This window comes from Cetorhinus maximus, chromosome 17 (assembly GCF_964194155.1).
Source record: "Cetorhinus maximus chromosome 17, sCetMax3.hap1.1, whole genome shotgun sequence".
NCBI classification, from domain to species: Eukaryota; Metazoa; Chordata; class Chondrichthyes; order Lamniformes; family Cetorhinidae; genus Cetorhinus; species Cetorhinus maximus.
Window position 1 is genome coordinate 54,206,436 of NC_135895.1, and position 24,566 is coordinate 54,231,001.

At 44.6% G+C, this 24,566-nt stretch overlaps 1 protein-coding gene across 1 annotated transcript in view; it reads left to right on the forward strand.

Moving 5' to 3' along the window:
- Positions 1–24,566, forward strand: part of dab1a (DAB adaptor protein 1a) — a 473,747-nt gene that overhangs the window by 342,319 nt on the left and 106,862 nt on the right. Inside the window, exons 5-8 of the mRNA XM_078561911.1 lie at positions 444–575; positions 790–909; positions 3,830–3,868; positions 19,104–19,163. Of these exons, the coding sequence (XP_078418037.1) occupies positions 444–575; positions 790–909; positions 3,830–3,868; positions 19,104–19,163 (351 nt within the window). The remainder of the gene's footprint in view (positions 1–443; positions 576–789; positions 910–3,829; positions 3,869–19,103; positions 19,164–24,566) is intronic.

A 24,566-nucleotide genomic window follows, 5' to 3' on the forward strand; every position in this document is an offset into this window, starting at 1 on the left:
TCCAGGAATCAACCCAGTGAACTTTCTCTGAACCGCCTCCAATGCAAATGTATCCCTCGTTAAGTAAGGAGACCAAAACTGTATGTACACCATGTGCAGTCTCACTAATGCCCTGTATGGTTGTTGCAAGGCTTCCCTACTTATATACTCCATTCCCCTTTGCAAATCAACTGCATACTTACTTGTGGGGTTCAGTCAATAGCAATCAGGAGTGGGATATTTTTTCCCTTCTGAACAGCAGGAATGCTAAGACCAAATAGTGGCCTTCTACTAGTCAAGCTGAGATCAGCTAATTCAGCACAGTACATGGATCCAACGTGTGACTTTCTGCTATGTGTAGCTCAGAATGACTGTGTGGTCCAATTCTGGCTAAACTTTCTAGAATGCTTTCCCCTCGCAAAATGGATTTCTTTTTATAAAAGTTACTATGCTCATTCTCACAGGCTATGCAACATCACCATGCAGTTCATGAAGTATCATACATCGCTAAAGATATCACCGACCACCGAGCCTTTGGTTATATTTGTGGCAAAGAAGGCAATCACCGATTTGTGGCAATAAAGACATCCCAAGCAGTGAGTATAATTTGTTTTAACATGTTTTTAGGGATCATATTAATGCAGCTGTAGGTTGAAAATCATCTAAAAATAATGGGAACATTTCATTTAATAGTTAATGACATATGGTTGCTCACTTTATTCAATGGGTTATGTATATCACTTGCTAATTGATGCAGATAAGCCTGTACTGTGTGCATTCTGCAACTTCTACTCTCATTTTGACTGTTAGGCTGAACCTGTAATTCTTGACCTGCGAGATCTCTTTCAACTCATCTATGAATTGAAACTTCGAGAGGAGAAGGAGAAAATGGCCCAAAAGGACAAACAATGTGAACAAGCTGTCTATCAGGTAAAAATACTCTTAGCTTTCAACAGTATGATGACGAAGAGCTGAACTGGCAACACTCTGTTTACTAACCATTTCTAGGAACGCAGGTTATGCATAACAAAAAATAAACTATAGCAAGCGCTGTCTGTTTTTATTAACAGTAATTTAAAGGTGACTCTGGTATATATCAGCATGGTAGGTAGTTATAGATATTATTCGTTTCATTTATGTTATATTTGTTCTAATCATTCATGAGTTTGTGCTCTCCATCTGTTAGAGTAATAAAGGGGTATTGTTGCTCTTTCAGGGAGATTTTGGTAGTTTCATTCCGCAGTATGTTTTGGAGGTGCACACTGGTTTCCAAGAAATTTTGCACCACAGCTGTGATCTTTGCTCCATGAATTTTTGTGATGCAGCTTTTGAGGCAGTGCTAAATTTCTGAATAGACTTGAATGATTTTTGTGAGGCATAAAGAATGAGTTCAGTGATGTTGCTACAACACAAACAACAATAATGATGTACAATCACCACTGGGCAGGTTTAAGTTCAGTCAAGTAACAATACCCTTTGGGTCATTTTCCTAAGTATAAAGGAAGTTGTCATCTTTTCATCTCTTCAAAAGAGAATTTTTTCAAAAATAATTCCTGAGCCCAACAAACCAGAAAGGTTCCAAAAGCATTTGACAAATTTGCTTTGATTAATTTTTGTGCTCAACAAAGGGAATAGTGTTAATGTTCGAGTCCAATTTGACACTTCCTCCGAAGAAGAGCCATATTGGACTCAAAACGTGAACTATGGACAGAATTTTTCCCACGTTGAGCAGACACGGTGGGTGGGCCCAGGAGCAGCCACAAAACCGACCGCCACCCATGATTGCGCTTCGACCGCGATTTCACGCAGGCTGGCCAATTAGCAGCCAGCTAGCATGAAACATGCGCTGGGAGCCTCAGCACTGCCAGGGTGGGGGCAGGAGGAGCATGAGGACTAAGGTGTGTGCATGCTCAGAGGAGTGCGCACTGATAGCTCCCTGAAGGCACAGAGCTGCCTCAGGGAGCTGACGGATTTTAAATACAAAAAGAAACTTTTAACATGTGAGATAAACATGTCCCAACATGTGACTCAGTCACATGAAGAGGGACATGTGAACAAGGATGTTAAAAATTTTTAATTTTTTTTTTAGTAAGTGTTGGAAATCCCATTCTGCCCATGGATGAGATTTCATTAAAAATGCAAAGGTCGCCTGGCCTATTTGCCCGCCCGCCAGCCAAACAGCTGAGCAGTCAGTGAAAAATGCATCTTAATTAATTACTTAAGGGCTTTAATAGGCCACTTAATTGTCAGTGGGCATGATGCTGCCCGTTGCGTGCACCCTCCAACCAAAAGATCGTGAGAGTGCGCGATGCTGTCAGGACGCTCGCCTGATGTCATCACACACTATTTCACTTCCTTTCGTGTCGGGCGCGCGCCCGCCCGCAGGACAAAAAATTCTGCCCTATGTTTCCCTCTCCATTGATGCTGCCAGGCCTGCTGAGTTTTTCCAGCACTTTTTTGCTTTTATTTCAGGTTTTGCTTTTATTTTAGGGTTGCAACATATAATTCAGGCCCCTTGAAATCCAGAGCAAAAATGGCTGCTGACTCCACCGAGAGGCCTTCAACAGCAGAAGAAATTTGGGAAGTTGCTTCTTGTTCCTTAGTGACCACCTCCACCAACATTTCAGAAAGTCCATGAAATACAATGGTAGAGTGTTTGCGAACAAGACATTGGTTGTGTGCAATATCTTTAAACGGTGCCTCCCAGAGGGTGCAGAAGTTCCTAGTTGAGTTTTTCACCATGCTTGATGGCCAAACAAAAAATGTGTGCTAAGGAGTGAAAACATGCCTTTGCCTTCTTCCCAATATCAGTAAACTACATTTTTATTTGCATTCAGGTACAAGAGACTTAAGTGACCTCATTAACTTGGTCAGTAATCTCACTTAAAGCAGTTTACTGGAGAGTGGTCTTCAGCCCTAAATAAGGCTGCTTTCCTTTGGTGCAAGTCCTAGAGCAAGACCTCCAATTTTTTTAGCATCATGAAGAACAGTTTAGCCCAGATTTCTTCTTTGTGCTTTTCTAGCCAATTCCTCAGCTATTCTTCTGCCACTTCAACCTCCACTTTAATGGTGAGCCTTAGGAGCTTGCAGCCTTACCAAATATAATATTTTCAGCCAACTGTGCATTGGCCAGCTTCCCTCGGCAAGTATAAAACTGTGGCAAACATCTTGATGGATTCACTTTTGTTACGAGAAAAGTGAGTTTCTGGCTAACTATTCAATCAAAATGGGTCTTTTATTTGCATTTGAACACTTCCTTTCACTAAGGAGCCTATAGTTGGACTTGATTTGACAAGATGGAATCAAGGCCTTTCATCTCTGAGCCCCATTACGTATTCTGATAGTCTCAACCCATTTCCCAATAGACAAATGTCCTACAGTGTATAACCATTCTTAGATTATTATTAAGTTGATCTTAAGTAAGTAGTTTTGTTTGCAGAGGCCACAAGATAGATTGTTAACTAGTCCACAGGTACAATTTAGATTTTTCTTCTTATTTTATTATTGAGGTAAAGCATTTGGTTAATGCTAGAAACTGCTTTACACTGATCTACTCTAGGTCTTATTTCCTGGCCTGGAGGTGCAGTTAGCTGCCATACAAATATTCATTCATAATGAGCATACAGAAAGAAACAAGATTAAAATGAAACAACCAAGAAAATCGATGATAGCTTTAATTGTTCCAACTGCTAATCCAAAAACAGGAATGTGTTTTAATTGAATATAATATTTAAATAATTGCTACTCTTCTACTTTGCAAATCCTGTAATGTGCCTCTTTCCCCAATTATCTTTGTCTGATACTTCTGCTGATTTCTCTCCCTTTGCATTTCTGACTCATTCTAATTCAGACAATTTTGGAGGAAGATGTGGAAGATCCTGTATATCAGGTAATTTTGGGAATCTTAACAAAACAATATTGAAAAGTATAGGCAGTACAGTTGACAGATTTACTTATCACTTTAAAAATAAAGAAATAAATCTTATTTGATGTTCTTCTTTCGTAAAGTTAAGACCTATTTGTATTTGGATTAATACATTGAATGTCTTGGAAAGGTAAGGGCATTGCAATTTGATTTTCAACAAGTGGATACAGCAATAGCCTAGGCTTTATTCATGACCTCCCTTGTATTTGCATGGACCGGCACCCATTGATTGCCTTATTTTTGTATAAAATTTTGCTGCAATGAAATTTTAATTGTGTAAATAAAAGGAGTAAACACTTTTCCATCATTTTGGCAAAATCAAATTAACAACATAGGTTTACCCCTGTTAAGGACTCACCACGGTTCATATTTGAATATATCTCCATTTTCCTCATTTTCTTTCTTTTGTATTTCCTCCTATTTTTTGTGTTCCCTTTTCTTAGAAAGATCAAATCATGCCATATGTTTTCTGACAACCCTCCAGCATTCCTTACCCACATGGTCATTAATCATAAGAAAATGTTAGTAGTATAATCAAACATAGGGGCCATCACAGCTGATCTGGCCTTAACCTTACCTGCTGTCCATACAATCATACCAAAACTATATAGTGATCAAAAATATGTAGAAACACTCTGATTTCCCCCTCATTAGCCAAGGTGCACCAAGGCCTGTTAGTGTGGCTAAGAATAACTAATTCAACAGAGAGCAGAGTATTCAAATGAGTTTTATTGAAGAGAACTTTAAGTGAATGGCTCCATAGCTCTAAAGTACTTACACTAAGTTGAAACCTCCGAAACTGAATGACCATTTCTCACCATTACTGAAGATATCTGCCCAACCAAACTATATATTTAATTTAGAACGAAAACAAAAAATGCTGGAAAAGCTCAGCAGGTCTTACAGCATCTGTGGAGCGAAAAACAGAGTTAAAGTTTCGAGTCTGTGTGACTCCTCTTCAGAAGAAGAGTCATACAGACTCAAACCGTTAACTCTGTCTTTCTCTCCACAGATGCTGTAAGACCTGCTGAGCTTTTCCAGCATTTTTTGTTTTTGTATCAGATTTCCAGCATCTGCAGTATTTTGCCTTTACCTTTAATTTAGAAGTTGGGTTATTTGTATCCAAAACAATAGCTGTAGGAATGGGAACACATCTGATAGTTTTCAATTCTAGCCTGGTGTCTGTTTTGGCTCAGTGCTAGCACTCCTGTCTTTGAGTCAGAAAGATAGTGGGTCCAAGCCCTACTTCACTGCTATATTGAGTGCTGCACAGCTGAGGTACTGTTGTTTGCTTAAATTGAAACTTTGTCTGCCCTCTTAGGTGGATGCAAAAAATCACATGGCAGAAGATCATCAGACGATTTCTCTTGCCCAACAAAAACCACCTAAAACAGATTTCCTGATTATTATTGTTGTGTGCTAATTGACTGCCACATTTGCCTACACAATAATAGCAATGCTGTGAAAATGAATGACTGTAAAGCATTTTGTCACCTCATGAGGACATTATAGGTGCTATTAATGAAGATGATGGGCATAAAAAGGCTACCTGGTCCATTAAGCTTGCCCCACATTCATGATGGTTACATATAAGTGCAAGTTCTTTCTTTAGCTAAGTTAATTAAGTTGAGTTCTATATGGATTAACTGTATTATCCTTTCAAAGAAACTAAACCTAAATCAATATAAAAGGAATTATTTTTCATACACTAACAACAGGGATCCTCACTCACTGACCGCACATATTGAGAAGTCATGGGCACACGGCCCGTGATTATCCATTCATTGATTTCAATGGATGGAAAATTACAGACAGTGCAGTCATTGGCAAGGTACTTTGCCAGCAAAATCAGTCTAGAAAATGAGCCCTAAAATATTCCTAGAGCTCACAGCCAAGTTTTCACTTGCATCATCTAACTGCTTTGAAATTGTTCTCTTTATGAGCCTGCTCAGGATGGATTCCAAATGCATTAGAAGACCTATCTTTCATCAGTCAGTCTAACACTGGCTGTATTTCAGCAATCCTTCAGCCCAAGTGAAGTAACAACAAAAGAAATGTAATCCTCCAGAAGACAAATATGTGTCAGACCTTGAAATGCAGTATTAGTGATTTTCTTTTGTAAAACACACTGGGCAAGTCCAGCAATTCAATTCAGACAGATGAATCCCATCTGGAGGATTATGGTTAACTTTCATTCAAATCCATTCTGTTTTGCCAGTTAGTTTTAGCTTTCAGTCTGTGACCATTTGCCATACCGTCTTAAAGGGGAAGACATTCTGATATAATTCACAATTGCCCATCTGTGCTGCATCTCAGATGAGAGAATGTATTGATGATCATCAGAGAGAAATTGCCCAATGGTCATATGAGAATCAAATACAGTAAGCATGCTTCAGATTTTAACATTGTTCTCTGAAACTTTTTTGACCACTACTTTATATTATTTTGGGCACTGCATTCCTAAGAACCTTAGGTGATAGGTATTATTAAAAATTAAAAGAAAGGCTTGAGTCTATATAACATCTTATAGAAGGGGATGGTAGCCTAGTGGTAGGGCTTGAACTTTCTAGGAGTGGCAATCAGCATCGGATTGCCACTCTATGCCCAATTACTTACATTAATTTTTTTCTCAGCCTGTTTCACCCAACCTCCCAACTCAGGCTGGGCAAGATAGGCAGTGCAGCACGTCCCCGGGGCCCAGCATTGAACTGCAGGAGAGTCAAAGGGAAGGTGTCCACGCCTCCTTTTTTACGGCACTAGCTGCCATAAACCAGCTAAGTTTAAAGGTCCATTGAAATTTAAAGGTCCGTGAAGTGGATAGGATTTGCAGCTGGGAGGGTTCAGAGTTTGGGAGGGCGGGATTGGAGGTTGGGGGTGTCGGAGGTCAGGGATGGTGTCAGGCCTCAGAGGGAGGTCGGGGGTGTCAGGCCTTGGCGGGGGGGGTGGGGGCGAAGGTCAGGGAGGTCAGGGCCTCGGGGGGCCAATGTTGGGTATTGGGGGTTCGGAGGTCGTGGGGGTGTTGGAAGTCAGGGAAGGAGGGTGTCAGGCCTTGTGGGGCGGGGGGTGTCAGGCCTCTGCATGGGGGTGTGTCCAGTCTCGGGGGTTGGTTCGGGCCTCGGGGGAGGGTGGTCAAACCTCGGGTCAGGTCAGGCTGGCCTTGCAAGGGGCTGGGGAGGTGAGGATGTCGGGCCCACCAGGGGTGAATGGAGGATTCACATGCAGGTGGGGGGATCCCGTAGGGGGGGTTTAGTGGGAGAACCTTGGAGGGTCAGGGAGTGGGGTAGTCCCGTTGGTGAGGTAGTCAGGGGTGGAAGGGAGACCCCTGGGGGTTCGGGGGCATGGAGGTTGTCCCATGGGAATCGGTCTGGATTTGTACAATAGTTACCCAGAAGTTAGAAGTGGTTTTAATTCTTCTAACTTTTTCTAGGTAACTATTGGTGTAACTCAGAACCATCCGAAGTTTGCGATTTAAATCGCATTTTTGGATGGTTCCCAGTGCAGGACAATTGCCTAGGGGAAGTTTGCACTTTTGGGCAATTGCCGTGCAAAACTTACTTGTGAACTTCCGAAGGGGATTCCCCAGCACATCTTTGGGTGCATCCGCCAATCTGACGCTGGTGAGCTCTGAAGTTATAGTCCAGTGGCCAAAATTTTGTCTGGGTGGGATTCCTAATGACAGGCCTAAAAGCTCAGAGAAACCCCTTTCTGCAAGACCGGAGCTGCATTTTATCGGGGTCAGGCAACTAATTGGTTGTCACTGGGGCTACCATCCCCAATAAGGGCTGCCGCTTGCCCGCAGGAGCAGCCGGCCAATTGGAGAGCTGGCAGCTCAGCAAAACCACTGGCAGTGGTCGCCACTCCTGGGATGTACCTAATAGAAGAGGGAGCAACGGAAGGACACCACATTCCCAAACAGGTAGCTGGAGAGGGGTGGAAGTGGCAGGGGGGTGCTGGTATGGGGGTGGTGAGGACAGGTGACACTGTAGCTGCAGGGCTGGCCATTCCCATCAGGGGACCCCTCTCTGGGACAAAGAGTGCCAGAATAGGAGCCCACCCCCCTCCTCAAAGCCTGCTGGAATGGCACCAGAGTTTACCTGAAGTTCTCCCCACAAGGGGAAATGCCCTTCCACCACTGGTAAAATGTCAGCAGTGGCAGAAACAGGCCTTTAATTGGTCACTTAAATGCCTCAACTGGCCTCTGGATCTGTGGGCTTTCTGCCACATTCCCCACTGCTGGCAAAATGGCATGGTGGCAGGAAGGCAACAGACACTCGACCCCACCCACCCTTCCCTTGACATTTTATGGCCCCTCCACTGTCTCCCAGCCTGTGCCCAGCAGGCTGATAAAATTCAGCCCAGCAATGCAGACGCCCAGACTAATGCTCCAGAGATATGAGCTCAAATCCCACCAGAACAGCTGGGGGAATTCAAATTCAATTACTTAATACATCTAGAAGAAAAACTAGAGTCAGTAATGATCTTGAAACAACTGAATTGTGGTAAAAATCCTTCTGGTTCACTAATGTCCTTCAAGGAAGGAAATCTGTTGTCCTTACCCGATCTGGCCTGTATGTGATTCTAGATCCACAGCAATGTGTTTGACTTTTAATTGCCTTCTGAAATGGGACAACAGAGCCTCTGAGAGGCCTAGCAAGCACTCAGTTATATCAAACCACTACAGAAAAATTGAATAAGAATAAAACCAGACAGACCAGCCAGTATCGACCTAAGCATTAGAAACGACAAAAACACACCTTCCCAGTCGCAAAAGGCTATTCACTAACATCTGGAGTCTTGTGCCGAAACTGGAAGAGCTATCCCATGGACTAATCAAGCAATAGCCTGACAGTCATACTCACTGAATCATACTTTACAGCCAATGTCCCAGTATGCTCCATCTTCACCCATGGGCATGTCCTGTCCCACCACAGGACAAACCCATCAGAGGTGGGTGGCACAGCAGTATACAGTCAGGAGGGAGTTGCCCTGGGGGTCCTCAACATTGAGCAGAATTTTCTGCCCTCACAGGAGGCAAGGAAGGAGGCAGGAGGGCCTGAAAACTCAGTGGGTTGGTGTCAGGACCAATGCCTGATGCCTTCCCACTTGCACCGGAAGTAGGCTCTGGGCAGGAAAGCCCGTGGTCGACCTCCCATCACCGCCTCCACTTAAGACCCTTAAGTGCCAATTAAGGGCCTTTTCCCATCTTCACTGCAATCTTCCCAGCTCCAGGGGAGGTGTCAGCTGTGGCTCAGTTCATAGCAGCCTCGCCTTTGAATCAGAGGGTTGTGGGTTCACGTCCCACTCCTGGAAACCAAGAACTGTGATTACACTCGAAAGAGTTGCAATCTGTGACTGTTGATAACTGGAGAGAATTTCCCAGCTCCAGGTAGGCCTGCCTACATGTGGCCTGCACAACTGGTTAAACTGTGCAGGCTGCATGCAACTGGAGGAGTGGGGAACCCTTGATCTACACTAACCTGTGCATGATCGAGGGCATGGACAAGGGGCAGGGGAGTAACTGCTGACAGCCAACATGCTGCCATGGCTTTCGACCTCATAGCCCTCCCCTCCCCTCGACTCCCATGCCTTGAGACACCCCCACAATGGTACTTACCTTTTTCCTGGGTGGTTCTGAGATCCTGGGACTCTGGGTGGGTGTTGCTCCATCAGCATCCATGACCTCCTCCGCAACACTGCTGAGTGTAAGAGCTGCTGGCCTCTCATTGGTGGAATGTCTATCCTGGGTCCTCAGTTGGTAGGAAGGCCCACCATTGTCCTCTTAACTACCTGGTTGGCAGAAGATACGGCAGGCCTTTCTCCTATGAGTCAGCGCGGGTGTCTCTTTTTTAGGCAGCATGCGAGACACCCACTGGCAAAGGAAGATTCCATTCATTGAGTCCAGAGCCCATTAAGTCTCATGGCATCAGGTCTAACTTGAGCAAAGAAACCTCCTGCTGTTTACTACCTACCAGCCACCCTCAGCTGAACCACCTGGAAGTAACACTGAGGTAGGGCACAGAATGTACTCTGGGTTAAGGATATCAGTGTTCACAGCCAAGTGTAACTCAGTAGCACTACCACTGACCAAGTTAGAAGGACATATCTGCCAGACTGGGCCTGCGGCAGGTGGAGAGGGAACCAACATGTGGGAAAAACCTACTTGACCATATTCTCACCAATCTACCTGTCGTAGGTGCATCTGTTCCTAACAGTATGGTAAGAGTGACCACCATCCAGGTCTGTGGAGACAAGTCCTGACTTCAAACTGAGGATACACTCCATCGTGTTATGCCTCCTTCCTCGTTGGACTGGAAACATGCTGATGTAGAAAATTCCCCTGAACAGACTCCAGGAACTCTTGCCTTTCCCTGCCTTTTACACTATTACCATCCCAGTCTATATTAAGATAATTAACATTTCCCATTATAACTGCTTGATAATTCTTGCACCTCTCTGTAATTTCTTTACAAACTTCTTCCTCTATATCTTTCCCGCCAGCTGGTGGCCACAGAGTGCACCCAGCAATGTAATGGTACCTCTATTGTTTCTCAGCTCCAACCAAATAGGTTCTATCTTTGACCCTTCTAGGACATCCTCTCTCTCCATTGAGGGGGACTCTGAAAACTCAGGAAGGGGTTTTGAAGGGCAGGCAGCGAGGAACAAAGGGGGGGGGGGTGACAATTTGTCCCCGATGGGCACATGGCACCCTCCAAATGATGCCCCCCCCACCACCCGACCTTTCTTCCTGCACTTTTTCAACTTGGCCTCAAAAAACGGCTTACCCACATCAATTGTATTATGGCATGGGCAGCGAAATATCCCAGTCAACTGGCTTGGCAATAAGCTCAATTGACCTATGATTATTTATTTAAATGTGGCAGGTGGCCTGCTGATGTCGGCACTGCCTACCTAACATTTTATGGGGGACAACTCAGGGGTGGGTGGGGAAGTGTCGCCTGGGCACCCCTTCTATTTTAGGTGCATCCCTGCTGAAAACATGGCCGGTGGAGGGCTGTAATACCCAACCCACATTTCCATGTAGCTACCTGCGCTTGCAGCTCACCAACCATATTTACTACATTCCCATGCATTCACATATATGCAAAGTAAATTTAATTTAGGACATATTTCATTCCTCTTACTCTGACCCCACCTAATACCTTACTCTTTCCTACTCTAGCACCACCTGTCTTTCCCAATTCTGCTTGCGCCTTGGTTTTCCTCTTTTACCTTGTGATTCCCACAAAAATTCAGGTTAGTTTAAACCCATTCCAACAGAACTAGCTAATCACTCTGCAAGAATACTGGTCTTAGCTTTGTTCAGGTGCAGCCCATCCAGCCTGTCTAGGTCCCACTAGGTCAACTGTCAATCATCAGATAAAGTGATGGAAGGTGTTGTCAACAGCAGCAGCTACTCAGCAATAACCTGCTCAACAATGCTCAATTTGGGTTCTGCCAGAGCCACTTGGCCCCTGACTTCATTATCTTTCACCCAAACATGGACAAAAGAACTGAGTTCCAGAGATGAGGTAAGAGTGACTGTTGTTCACATCAAAGCAGCATTTGACAAAGCGTGACATTAAGGAGCCCCAGAAAAATTGAGATCCATCAAAGGGAAAACTCCCCAATGGCTTGAGTTTTCAGTTACACGTAGCACAAAGGAAGATGGAGTTGTCGGAGGCCAATCATCTCAGCCTCAGCACATCACTGCAGACATTTCCCAGGGTAATGTTCTAGACTCAACCTCTTCAGCTGCTTCATCAATGGTCTTCCCTCCACCTTAAGGTCAGAAGTAGGGATGTTTGCTGATGATTGCAGTGTCCAGTCCCATTTACAATTTCTCAGGTACTAAAACAATCCGTGTCCTCATGCAGCAAGAGCGGGACAACGTTCAGGATTGCGCTGATAAGTGGTAACTATTATTCATGCTGCGCAAGTGCCAGACAGTGACCACCTCCAAAAAAAGAGAACATTTAATGGCATTACCATCATCAACATGCTGAGGTAACCAATGACCAGCGACTTAACTGGATGAGCCATATAAATACCGTGACTACACGAGCAGATCAGAGGCTGAGAATCCTATAGCGAGAGACTCACCTCCTAACAGCCGAAAGCCTGCCTGCCATCTAAAGTCAGGAGTGTGATGGAATACTGCCCACTTGCCTGGATGAGTGCAGCTCCAACAACAATCAGGAAGCTCAATGCCATACGGGACAAAGCAGCCTGGTTCTTCGGCACCCCGTCGACCACCATAAACATTCACCCCCGTCACCAGTGCACAGTGGCAGCAGTATATATCATCTACAAGATACACTGCAGCAACTTGCTAATGTTCCTTCAGTAGCACCTTCCAAACCCGTAACCTCCACAACCTAGAATAACAAGAACAGCAGGCGCTTGGGGACACCATCGACTGCAAGTTCCCCTCCAAGTCACACAACATCCTGACTTGGAAATGTATTGCCATTCCTACAGTGTCACTAAACCAAAATCCTGGAACTCCCTTCCTACTAGCACTATGGTGTACTTACACCAGATGGGCTGCAGCATTTCAAGAAGAAGGCTCACCACCACCTTCTCAAGGGCCATTAGGGATAGGCAATAAATGCTGGCCTTGCCAGCAATGTTCACATTCAATAACAGCAAAAATTTATATTTTTGTAGCAAAATTAATGTAATAAACCATCCCAAGGCACTTCACAAGACCTTCATAAAACAAAACATGACTCTAAGACACATAAGGAAATATTAGGTCAGATGACCAAAAGCTTGGTCAAAGAGATAGGTGTTAAGGAGCGTCTTAAAGAAGGAAAGCATAATATAATAGCAGAGGGGTGTAGAGAAGGTATTCCAGAGCTTTGGGCCTAAGCTACTGGAAGTGCAGCTACCAATAATGGGGCAATTAAAATCAAGGCTATTCAGATATTCTTGGTGGGTCATGGGTTTGGAGGAGATTAAGGAAATAGCTAGGGATGATGCCATGGAGGGATATGAAAAAAAGGATGACAATTTTAATTAAGACATTGCATGATTGGAAGTCAATGTTGGTCAGCAAGGATAACTGTGATTGGTGAAGAGGACATGGCATGAATTAAGACACAGTATGCAGAGTTTTGGATGACCTCAAATTTGCAGAGGTTAGAATGTGGGAGACCAGCCAGAAGTGCATTGAATTAGTCATGTCTAGGGTTAACAAAGGTATGAGTGAGGGTTTCAGCAACAGATGCATGAAGACAGGCATAGTCAGGCAATATAACAGAGATGGAAATAGGCAGTTTTAATGATGGTGCAAATATGTACTTGGAAACTTGTTTCAGGAAATTTCTGCTATCCAACGCTGGATGTTGGATCAGCAGTTTGGTAATTGAGCAACATTGGAGGAATCAAAAGAGGTGGTGGTGAAGTTGAATAAAACAAATACTAGAAATCTTCAAAAAAATCCCAAAGCGCTTCACACACTCTCTAATTCCTTCCTTTTAAATTCAGCAACCAATTTACACATTTAATCATTTGGTAGTACAGAACTTGAGTATTGCTGGAGAAAGAAATATGGCGAAGCTTTTTGTCTTGCACTTATCAGGTCTCTGCGCAAGAATACCAATATAAGGAGAGAACAATAATTTATATTGTATGTGAAGAGAGTGCTGATTCGTTGGCAAGTGGACTCTGATTGATAGAGACACTGGTGCATTCATGGCAACGCGTCTACCAGTTAGAGTCCACTTGCCAACCAATCAGCACTCTCTTCACACACAGTATAAATTGTTGCTTTCCCCTTATATTGGTATTCTTGCAACGTGTCCTGATGTGTTCAAGACAAAAAGCTTCAACATGTCTCTTTATTCAGCAATACTCAATTTACACATCATGGAATGAACTTAAAGCCAAGCCACCAGGCAAAAAAACTGGGAGGAGGTCAGTTAAAATGGAGTGGGCTACATAGCTAGCTACCCCAATCTGTCTGACTGCAGCTTTAAATTACAAATAAAATGAACACTTGCCCTAAGCCAGCAGGGCCCTTCTTTAAATATGTTGATCATGTCACTGCAGAGGCCTCACTGCAATATTAACCTGAGGCATGAACAGGGCAGCAGTGGTGGTTTCCTTGCCAGGCAAAAGATGTCAAGAAGTGGATATGAGGTCAGACGAGGCTCAGAAAGGTAATTTACTTTTAAAAATATAAAGTTTCCTTGTGGGCCAGAAGTACTGATACGGGTCTCACAAAGCAAGACGGATTTAGCGCTTTTCAGAACCACTGGATGTCTCAAAGCACTTACAGCCAATGAAGTACTTTTGAAGGGTAGTCACTGTTGTAATGTAGGAAACACGGCAGCCAGGTTAAGCACAGCAAGATCCCACAATGTGATAATGACCAGATAATCTGTTTTTGTGATATTGATTGAGAGATAAATATTGGCCAGGACATCGAGGATAATTCCCCTGCTCTTCTTCAAAATACTGCCATGGCTTACAAAAACCTGAGCAGGCAGATGGGGCTTCGGTTTACTGTCTTACCGGAAAGATGATACTTCTGACATTGCAGCACTCCCACGGTATCGCACTGGAGTGTCAGCCTGGACTTTTGTGCTCAATCCCTGGAACGGAACTTGAACCCAGACCCTTAGGACTTGACCCTATCTCATACTTCCCTTTCTCTACCCCTCCCCTGACTACTATGCCTGTTAGATCCAATAAACCTCCCCTTGCTTACTTACCATATACCAGAGATCATTGGTTATGGTCCCTGGTGGTAGTCTTCTGAAGAGTGCCTTTAGTATAATAAAATATCCAACAGTAGCTGCTTCCCAACTAGTTCCAGGCCATTTTGGTCAGAAAGTCGGTCATTGGAAATGAGGCTGAGCTATTAAACTCAGCTGGGACTCTCTGCTGCCACTCCTGGACAGGCCAGCCATTCATTAGGCCATATTCCCAACCAGGACTTAAAATCAACCAATCAGATGAATAACCAATTAATCTAATTTCAGTGGTGTAAGTTGAAACAGAAAAATTTGCCAAAATGCCAAACTTTCGCAGACAGTTTCCTACAATTATTAACATCAAGTTGAATCACTGGAGCACATGGGATCCAGGCTTAATGACAGTCTAGGATTCCATCAGTGCAGCACAGGCATGTCAACCTCAGTTTTGTATTCAACCCCCGGAATCCAAACATCCATAATAGGCAGGAACTTCACCCGAATATGGGAGTGGGAACGGAGGTGGGAAGATGTGAAATTTCATGCTGCCAGTCAATGTGCCAGTTTACCAGCACCATCCCGTCCCCGAGCTATTTTTGGGAAGTCCAGGTGGGGGAACCGAGCAAGTACCTACCCACAAGCAGGTAGCTAATTAAGATAATAAAAGACCAATTAAAGCCATTCATCAGAGGAAAACTGGAAAATTCCAGTCAGCCTTCAGGCCTCCTGTGGCATCGGTAGCATGGTAGTTGCCTGGAGGTCTCTGGGGAGGCAAGCACTCCAGGATGACCCTGAAGCCCACGCCCACCTACCTGGTCACAGCTGCAGCCACAGGCCCTCTTGTGGAGAGGTTTCCCCTCCGCAATGGTGGCATGGCAGCTGTGGCCATTTTTGAGTTCAGACCTTTTAAAATTGCAGAGGGGATGCGTCAAAATGGAAGCACCCTCTCTCTCCTTACCTGCAATGGCAGGCTGCATCTCCGGCCCAAGGCTATTCTATTGACCCTTCTAGTTGGAGAGCCTGCCTGCCATCCTTACTTGGACAGTGAGCTTGCTCTCTGGCCGCTAATTGGTTAATCAAGGGCAAATCAGGTGATTTGATCCCAACACCAGTGTCCCAACCCAAAACAGAAACTCTTGTCCAAGGTTAGTTAAGTGCTATTAACCGAGCCAAGCTGATGCTTTTGTGCCAGAATCAAGTTCCCTTGTTACTTGTTAATTCATTGTTCTCTATAAATTCTCTCTAGTTCTATGTATCCTGCAGTCATAAATCATGTACCCACTATAACTTTGCCCATGAAATAAATGCAGTGAGTTGAGGAATTTCCAGCTATTTATATTTCTAGCTATTTATATTTAATAATTTCATATATTTTAAAAAATATTTCTTGTATCTTCTACCCTAATTGCCTTCAATGTACTATCCAGTGTGTTAATTTTCATTTGCACATCTTTTATTTTACATCCAATCTAGCTGTGTTGCAGTCTTTTATTTTATTTTCCATTGCTTCCTTCTATCCAGTTATCTCTTCTACTCAATTATTTTTTCATCTCTTGACTTGGTTCTTTAGTAGAGGTGGAACCAGTTTACAATGTTTATAGAACAACTTCACAGAACAATACACATAACAGCCATTATAATCAATTGGAATTTTGGTATTAAGACACACAACATATTATGCAGAATGTGGCATCTTTGTTATATTCATTTAATGTCAAAAATAGTCTTTTTATGTGAGTGGGCTTTAAGATGTATATGCCCCATTGGCGCCCACACATCACCTTCAGACACTTTTTTAAATAAATCTCTGTCACAGATATCTTAATAACTCTTCTTTGAATGCTAATTTTCATCACTAGGATATATCTAAATTTGGAAGGTTATAAATCTAAACTTAGATTAATCAGATAAGAGCATTGAGTGTATAAATTCACACGCCCAGCTAGCGGAGGAATCATCTAGCAGTATAGCAAGACTAATCCATGATGGATTTTAAGAGTACTCACAATGTTGCTCATGAATGTAATGGCTTGTTTGACAAGCAAGGAAAATTGACTAGCCCAAAAAAAAGCATATAATGTTACTTACAAAGGAAGAGTTTATTCAGTGTATAGCTGAGCTATATGGACCGGGACTGGCCCAAGTTAGATATCCAGTCTCTCTTGTGTTACTTGGTCTCTGTCAGGGTGGCAATGGAACCACAAATATTAGCTTCAGAACCTCAGGATTAGGCACAAAGTTTCTAACTGTTTTTCGACAACCCTGCTGGAAGTGCACACTTGCTGATGACAGTAAGGACAGGGTTGGCGATGCTCCTATGGTAAAATATCTGCAATCATTGTCCAAACTCACACAGGCATAAGGACCATTTTACCAGCTACCAGGGTATAGCTATGGACAATGTGGTTGCACTCCAGCAAGGAATTGAAGCTTTCAGGAAGAGATAAAATTGTCATGAAAAGAAAAACCTGAAATAATATTAAAGGTCAATTTGAAGAATAGTGTCCAATTTGTAATGAACTGTGGTAATACATATCTCTATATATAAATATTGCTAAGCAATCTAACATCTTTGATCAAAGCTCTGCAATCCTGTCACATCCAGTTGTGAAAGGCGGTGGGTAGTTAAACAACAAATGGAAAGGGGGGGAATCCATCAACATCCCCATCCTCAATGATGGTGGAGCCCAGCACATCAGTGCAAATCCAACTATCAGCAGCCACGATCTCCTCCCGAGGTCCCCACCATCACACAGGCCAGTCTTATGCCAATTTGAGACACCACATGTGAAATGAGGAAACAAGTAGGCATACTGGATACAGAAAGGCTCTGGGACCCCACAACATTCCCGCTATAGTGCTGAAGATTTCTGCTCCAGAACTAGCTGCACCTCTAGCCAGGCTGTTTCCATATAGTTGCAACACTAGCATTTACACATCATTGTAGAAAATTGCTCAGGTATGTCCTGTCCACAAAAATCAGGCTAAATCCAACCCGGCCAATTATCACCCCATCAGTCTACTTTCGATCATCACCAAAGTGATGGAAGGTGGCGTTGACAGTTCTATGTACTTACTCAGCAATAACAATGCTCAATTTGAATTCCGCCAGGACCACTGGGCTTACAGCTTTGGTCCAAACATGGACATAAGGATTGTGTTCCAGAGGTGTGGTGAGAGTGGCTGCCCATGACATCAAGGTGCCACACAAGTGCCAGTCAATGACAATTCCCAACAAGAGAGAGTCTAACCATCTCCCCTTGACGTTCAATGGCATTAACATTGCCAAATCAACCACCATCAGCATGCTGGGGGGATCACCATTTACAAGAGAAAATTAACTGGACCAGCCATATAAAGACGTGACTACAAGAACAGTTTTGAAGCAGGGTACCCTGCAGTGAGTAACTCACCTCCTGACTCCCCAAAGCATTTCCACCATCCACAAGGCACAAGCCAGGAGTGTGATGGAATACCCTCCACTTGCCTGGATGAGCTCCAACAGTGCTCAAGAAACTTGACACCATTCAGGACAAAGGAGCTCCTTGATTGACACCCCATACATTACCTTAAAGATTCAATCCCTAGACCACCAATGCACATGTCTGTAGTGTGTACCATCTACACGATGCAATGCAGCAACTTGCCACAACTTCTTGGACAGCACATTCCAAACCCACAATCTCTACACCTAGAAGAACAAAGTGCATGGGAACATCACCACCTACAAGTTTCCACTCCAAGTCACACACCATCCTGACTTGGAAATATGTTGCTGTTCCTTCATTTTTGCTGGGTCAAAATCCTAGACCTTCCTTTTATGAGTATATCTACACACATCGACTGCAGCAGTTCAAGAAGACGGTTCACCACCACTTTCTCATGGGCAAATATTGATGGGTAATGGATGCTGGCCTTGCCAGCAACACCCATATCCCATGAATGAACAAAAATAAAATCCCCATCTGTATTGCATTTATTTTCACATTAAATAGTTAAAATGTATGCTTCATACACAAGGGCTTGGATATTTGTGTTTGTACATTGCCTAAAGGGATCACATCTGAACTGTTTGACTTTGCTATTGAAAGTCAATGAGAGATTGCAGTGTTGGATTAACCCCTTAAGATTTATAAATTATGATGGTATGGTACTGCTGAAGAAATTACAAGTACTCTATATGTCAGTCTCTCTTGATTGAAATACAGATAATAAATAATTTCAAATCTCTGAGCCCTGCCTTTGACATTTAATGTCTTATACAAAGTGTTCTAAATAACAGCAATCTCAGACTAATGGATTTTTAGCAAGGTAGGCAGTTTGATTCTGTGCTTCTAATATGCGTGGAGCTCTTTGTATCTGCCTATGCTATAAAATATTATGAAATTGCTGCTCTTATTCTTGCTTTTTGATTTTTCTTTGTTTCCACTTCTTAATTCATCATGTACTTTCCTGCTGTTTTGCCTTTGTGCTTTCCATTTGTGCTGCCAATGTAACAGTACATTGTGTTTGAGGCTGGACATGAACCAATCCGTGAAACAGAGGAGAGCATTTACCAGGTACAAAATTTTGGATCTAATCTATTTGAGTAATTTTCCTGATCAATATGGTGGACACTTTCACTCATAAAGATTCATGGTCAGTAATTCAAATATCATACAAATAAGGCTGCAGAACGAAAACAATTTGTAGTCTCTTAACCTCACTCAATCTTCAAAATGTGGAAATATTGTTACCCTATTTAAGATTTAAGATATTGTCACCATAGGTATCTATTCATTTGGTTTAAAATTATTTTTGACCTAATGGCTAATAGTTTAAAAATGACTCACAGTTTGTTAATGATCATGCCTTAATTGTAATGAAAACTAATCAATGTTTCAGAGTAATAATAAAATGGTATTTTAATGCCACGTATCAAAAGGTTTTATATGTGAGATTAGTTAGTGTTACAGTAAGGTATCACTGATGCAGGTTTGAAGATGCTTCAAAAAATATCCACCGTGGAGAACACATACAGACAGAGTTGAGGAACTTATCATCTATAGCCTTAAAATAACTACTGACAACAAATTCATGTTGCAGTTGTCTAGGAAACAAGAAAATAATTCCATCTGGTTTGATGCTGCGACTTTGCAAATGCATTAGCAACAGTTGCTAAGTGGGACAGTCTCTTATAGTGTCACCAATTTAATTTCCATGTTAAATTCTTGATGGTCTGAATAACCCTGAGCATTGTTTAAACTGGATGCATTTGCTCTAAATGTCATGCCTGTTGAAATGTTAAAATTGTTTTCTATGTGCTGTAATTTGTGATATCAATTTCAAATGCATCATTCATTCTACAGGATTACTAAACAGGTATTATGTAGTCTGTTGGTAAACCCAGTACAACATCTTCAAGGTATTGCATTCTCACAACACCCATCATGGTCAATAACAGAGAAATCGGTCCCTGTTATAGTTAGGAATTTCAATTAGCTTATTTAATTATTTTCACTGCTCATTTTTCTTTGAGCTGTTTATCACAGAATTGTTACAAATTGTTGTTTGTTAGTACAAAACATGAGCATTGCTGAAAAAATACATTTTGTCAAAGCTTTTCATCTTGCACTCATCACAAGAATACCAATGTCAGAGGAAGCAACAACTTTATACTGTATGAGAAGAGCAGTGCAGAATTGGTACAATGCAGTGCATTCGGCCCATCATGTCAGCACCAGCTCTCTGAATGAGCAATTCATCTAGTGACATTCGCCTGCCTTCTCCCTGTACCCCTGCACATTCTTCCTTTTCAGATAACAGTCTAATACCCTTTTAAATGCCTCGAACCTGCCTCCACCAAACTCTCAGGCAATAACATTCCAGACCTTAACTACTCACTGCATGAAAAAGCTTTTGCTTCTTTTGCCAATTACTTTAAATCTGTGCCCTCTCTTTCTTGATCCTTTCACAAGTGGGAATAGTTTCTCCCTATCTATGCTGTCCAGATCCCTCACTATTTTGAATCTCTCTATGAAATCTCCTCTCAGCCTTCTCTTGTAGCAGAGCCTCCACCAGCAGGTAGCGGTATTGGGTGAGAGCTCCGAGGAGGGGAACAGAATGGCCCCTTTGGGCTCCTGCACGCATGGAGTAGAGACTTTGGGCATCCTGAAGCAAGCCTGAGCCTAGAGGAAGTGGAAGGTAGGAGAGAGCAGATGGCCAGAGGGAGCTGGAGGCCAGACAGTGCAAAGGTAAAAGAGAACGGGAGCCTAATGCAAGCTGACCTGCAGACAGCGGCAGCCCAGACAACACAGCAGACTGGAGAGTAAAGGAGCACGGAAAATGAGTGAAGCTTGAGGGAGCCCAAGCCTGGGGAATGCTCAAGCGCATAGAATGCAGGAGCTCGGAGAGATTAGAAGTCGTAAGAGAATGGGACTCTGGAGACCGTGGGACCCGGAAAGAACATGACCGTGGAGAAAGTGGGAGACTGCAGAGATCTGGAGACTGTGGGAGTTTTGAGAACATGAGAGCCAGGAGAGATTGGGAGCCTGGGGAGAATGAAAGTCCAGAAGGGAGCCTGGAGAGTGTATGAGGCTGGAGAGATTAGGAGTATTGGGAGAACAGGTGACCAGAGAGAGCAGCAAGGAGCAGGAGCCTAGGACTTGTTAGTTGCTGCATTGTAAGAGCCAAGGCCATGAATAAGTCAATTCGAAGCTTCTGACAGTTGCTAGAGAACTGGGAAGTGGAGCAGGCCTACAGCTACATGGAGACCTATTTGGACTGACTGGTCAACACCCTTGAGTCTAAGGAGCTCCAAGGAGAGGAAGATTCCCCTTGTGTCCAGGGGATAAGGTAATCTGGTCATGTGGTCATGGGAAGTTAGCAGTAGAAGATCCACAAATTTCACTCTGTACTCAGCTGGTTAGTGATCAGGAATTAAGCTCTTGATGGTCTTCTGGTGGATCTGGGGTGTTGATCATGAATATCCATTGTAAACAATCCATTCATCTAAGTTAAGATTTTCCATTAATGTTTATAAAGATTTGATGTCAGTGGGATATAACCCTCATGCAGTCCATAGGCAAAATCATCCCAGATTTACACAAAGTACGGAAGCGGGTGGGAGAAAGGACATTTTAGCCACCGGCCGCACTGGTGGCTTTTTGCGCCATATCGTCCCATTCCCGGCACGTGCTGCCTCATTAGTAATGCATTCACGGCAAACACACCGGCTCACACACTGGCGGGCGGGCTCGGATTTGCCTGCTCCACCCTGACCTCAGAGCTTCCTCGCTCTGGGCACCATATTTAAAACACACCAGAGCGCACACCTATCTCATGCCCACAGACCAGGACTTTCTCTGGTGACAAATGGCCCCGAAATCTAAGAAGACGGCAGCCTCCAAAATTTAACGACACCTCATTGGGGTGCCTGCTGGATGCAGTGGAAGGCCACGGTGATGTCCTCAACCCCCGCTCTGGCTGCAGGACGTCCACCAAAGTCACCAATCAGGCCTGGGAGGAGGTGGCAGCAGCGGTCAGCACCACCAGTGCACAAGGGAGGTCAGACAGCCAGTGCAGAAAGAGGATGAATGTTCTCATCTGTTCTGCCAGTGTAAGTCAACCACTTCATCACTCTCAACTCACACACACACTCACAAACCCATCACACATCCACAGGGATCTCACACCTCAAGGACAACACCACTAACTCTCACACACACCCTCACATCTCCATCAGGCTCATATTCTCTGGAGCTCATGTCCTCATTGTGACCATGGCTCCAGTCACTACATAAACATTCCATGCAGTGCCATGCATCCTGCTCACATCCTCTCCATTTGTTTTCATGCAGGAGAAGCTGGTTCACAACAGCAGGGAGAGGCCCCACACCAGAGTGGAGTGGCCCACATTAGGCCCCTCATTCACTTTGAGGAACGTACCATCGTGCTGACTGGTGAGGATGTGGACTCTGCCTGCGGCAATGGTGAGGTCAGCAGTGAACACCCATCCTGCACCATACATTCATCTTTCAATGCAACTGTGAGTGCTCTCTCTCCTGCTTTTGACTCTGTTGCCATGCACTCATTATCTCCACTTTGGTTCACAGGGAGCTTTGCCAAGTGACCAACACCTTCAGCCAGCCAACCCCTCAGCTCCATCCAGGTCTCCACCTCCAGCCAAGCGAATACCTCCTCCACTGAAGAACTAGAAACATGCAGCCTGGAAGACCAGTCACAGTGCTTACCCACACCCTCCACCAGCGCTGCAACACACACCTCAGTGGGCCCTAGATTAAGAGCAGGCTTGGGTTCACACTCTAGCGGCCACTGCATGGACACGTGTCCGCAGCAGGACAAGGCAGGTTCAGCCAAGCTCCCCGACACTTGGAGGACTGCTTGGGAAAAGGCATCAGTGAGGTCAGAGTCAGTTGACAAGCCTCTGGATTCGGCCTTCCAATTCATCGTGGAGAGTCAGCAGAAAGCGGTGGAACATTACACAAAACTGTTGTAAGCCCTCGATAAAATGGCATATGCATCAGAGGAGTGCATCCGCCTGCGCTCTGATGAAGTGGTGCCCACATATGTGCGCATGGAGGTCTACATGGGAAGGAAGGCAGAGGCCATGGAGACCCTGGTCCAACAGAACACAGAGATGCGTGAAGACCAGCACTCCATCGCGGTAGCCATGGGTGAGTTCCTGCAGTGGCCACGCGAGAGGGAAGGGGGCACCTTGACATCCCTCCAGGTGCTTTTTCCCCTCAAGGAGTCAGGCCAGGGCCCTTGGGCACCCGAAGGGAGGAGGAGTGGTAGCTGGACACCCCTGGGTCATTCACTCAGGAATCTCAGAGGCTGTCCGTTCCCTGCGAGTCTCCACTTCCACCTTCCCACCGTCACCTACCAACCCAACCCGTTTCTTTCCAGGATGTCCAGGTGAACATACACGTTCCCTATCTTCCTGAGAATCCCACCCCCATCCGCATTGACCTCCCCGACCTCCTCTTTCCCACCCTTGGATCTGTGTCTGCCTCAGAGTCCCCACCAACTACCCTCGTCGTCCCTTCTACCGCTACTGTCACACCTTCATCCTCCTACCCTTCTGGCTGCCTCTGACTCCTCCCATAGGTATCATTCGCTCCTGTCATGCTCACCTGCAGCTCACTCCCCAGAAGGCAGTCATTGATTCCACAGATCCCTCCCTTGCACATTCACCTAGATATCTCCCTCTCCTCCCTCTGGACAGCATCCTGAATTGCTTCCTCCCCTGGACTCCTTTCTTCCCCCCACCCCCAGATTCTTCCCCACTCCGAACTCCTTCCTCCCCTCAGACTCCTTCCTCCCACTGGACTCCTTCCCCCCTCCAAACGCCTTCCTCCTTCCAGAATCCTTCCCCCACCTCCGAACTCCTTCCTTCCGCTGGAAACCTTCCTCCCGTAGACTCCTTTCCCCCTTCAAACTTCTTTCCCCTCCCAACTCCTTTCCCCCGCCGAGCTCCTTTCCCACTCTGAACTCCTTCCATTACTTCTTCCTCCCCACTTATGCCTAATTCCCCACTTGCTGCATTCTCCCCTGTCCCCCCATCCTCACCCCCCCGACACCTTCATCCCCCACCCAACCTCACTCCCCGACACCTTCATACATTCCTCCCAACCAAAATCCCCTGACACCTTTGTCCCCCCATCCCAACTTCACAGTGCACCTACCTCCCCCAGTGAAACCTAGGCCTTCTTCGCCCCACCCTCGGCCACCATCTGTAGCAGCCTATGGCCAAGACTGTGATGTTCCATAGCAGACCCGAGACATCAACGGAGACCCCCCTGATCTTCTGTGAGCTACTTCGCATCGGAGCCACGTCCATGAAAATCCACACAGCATACGATGCAAATGTTCCTCCAGGGTCTAGTAGCTGTAGAGCTCCAGGATCTTCTGCTCCCTGGATGTCCGTGATCTCAGCAAGGCCCTAACAGTAAGTCCCCACT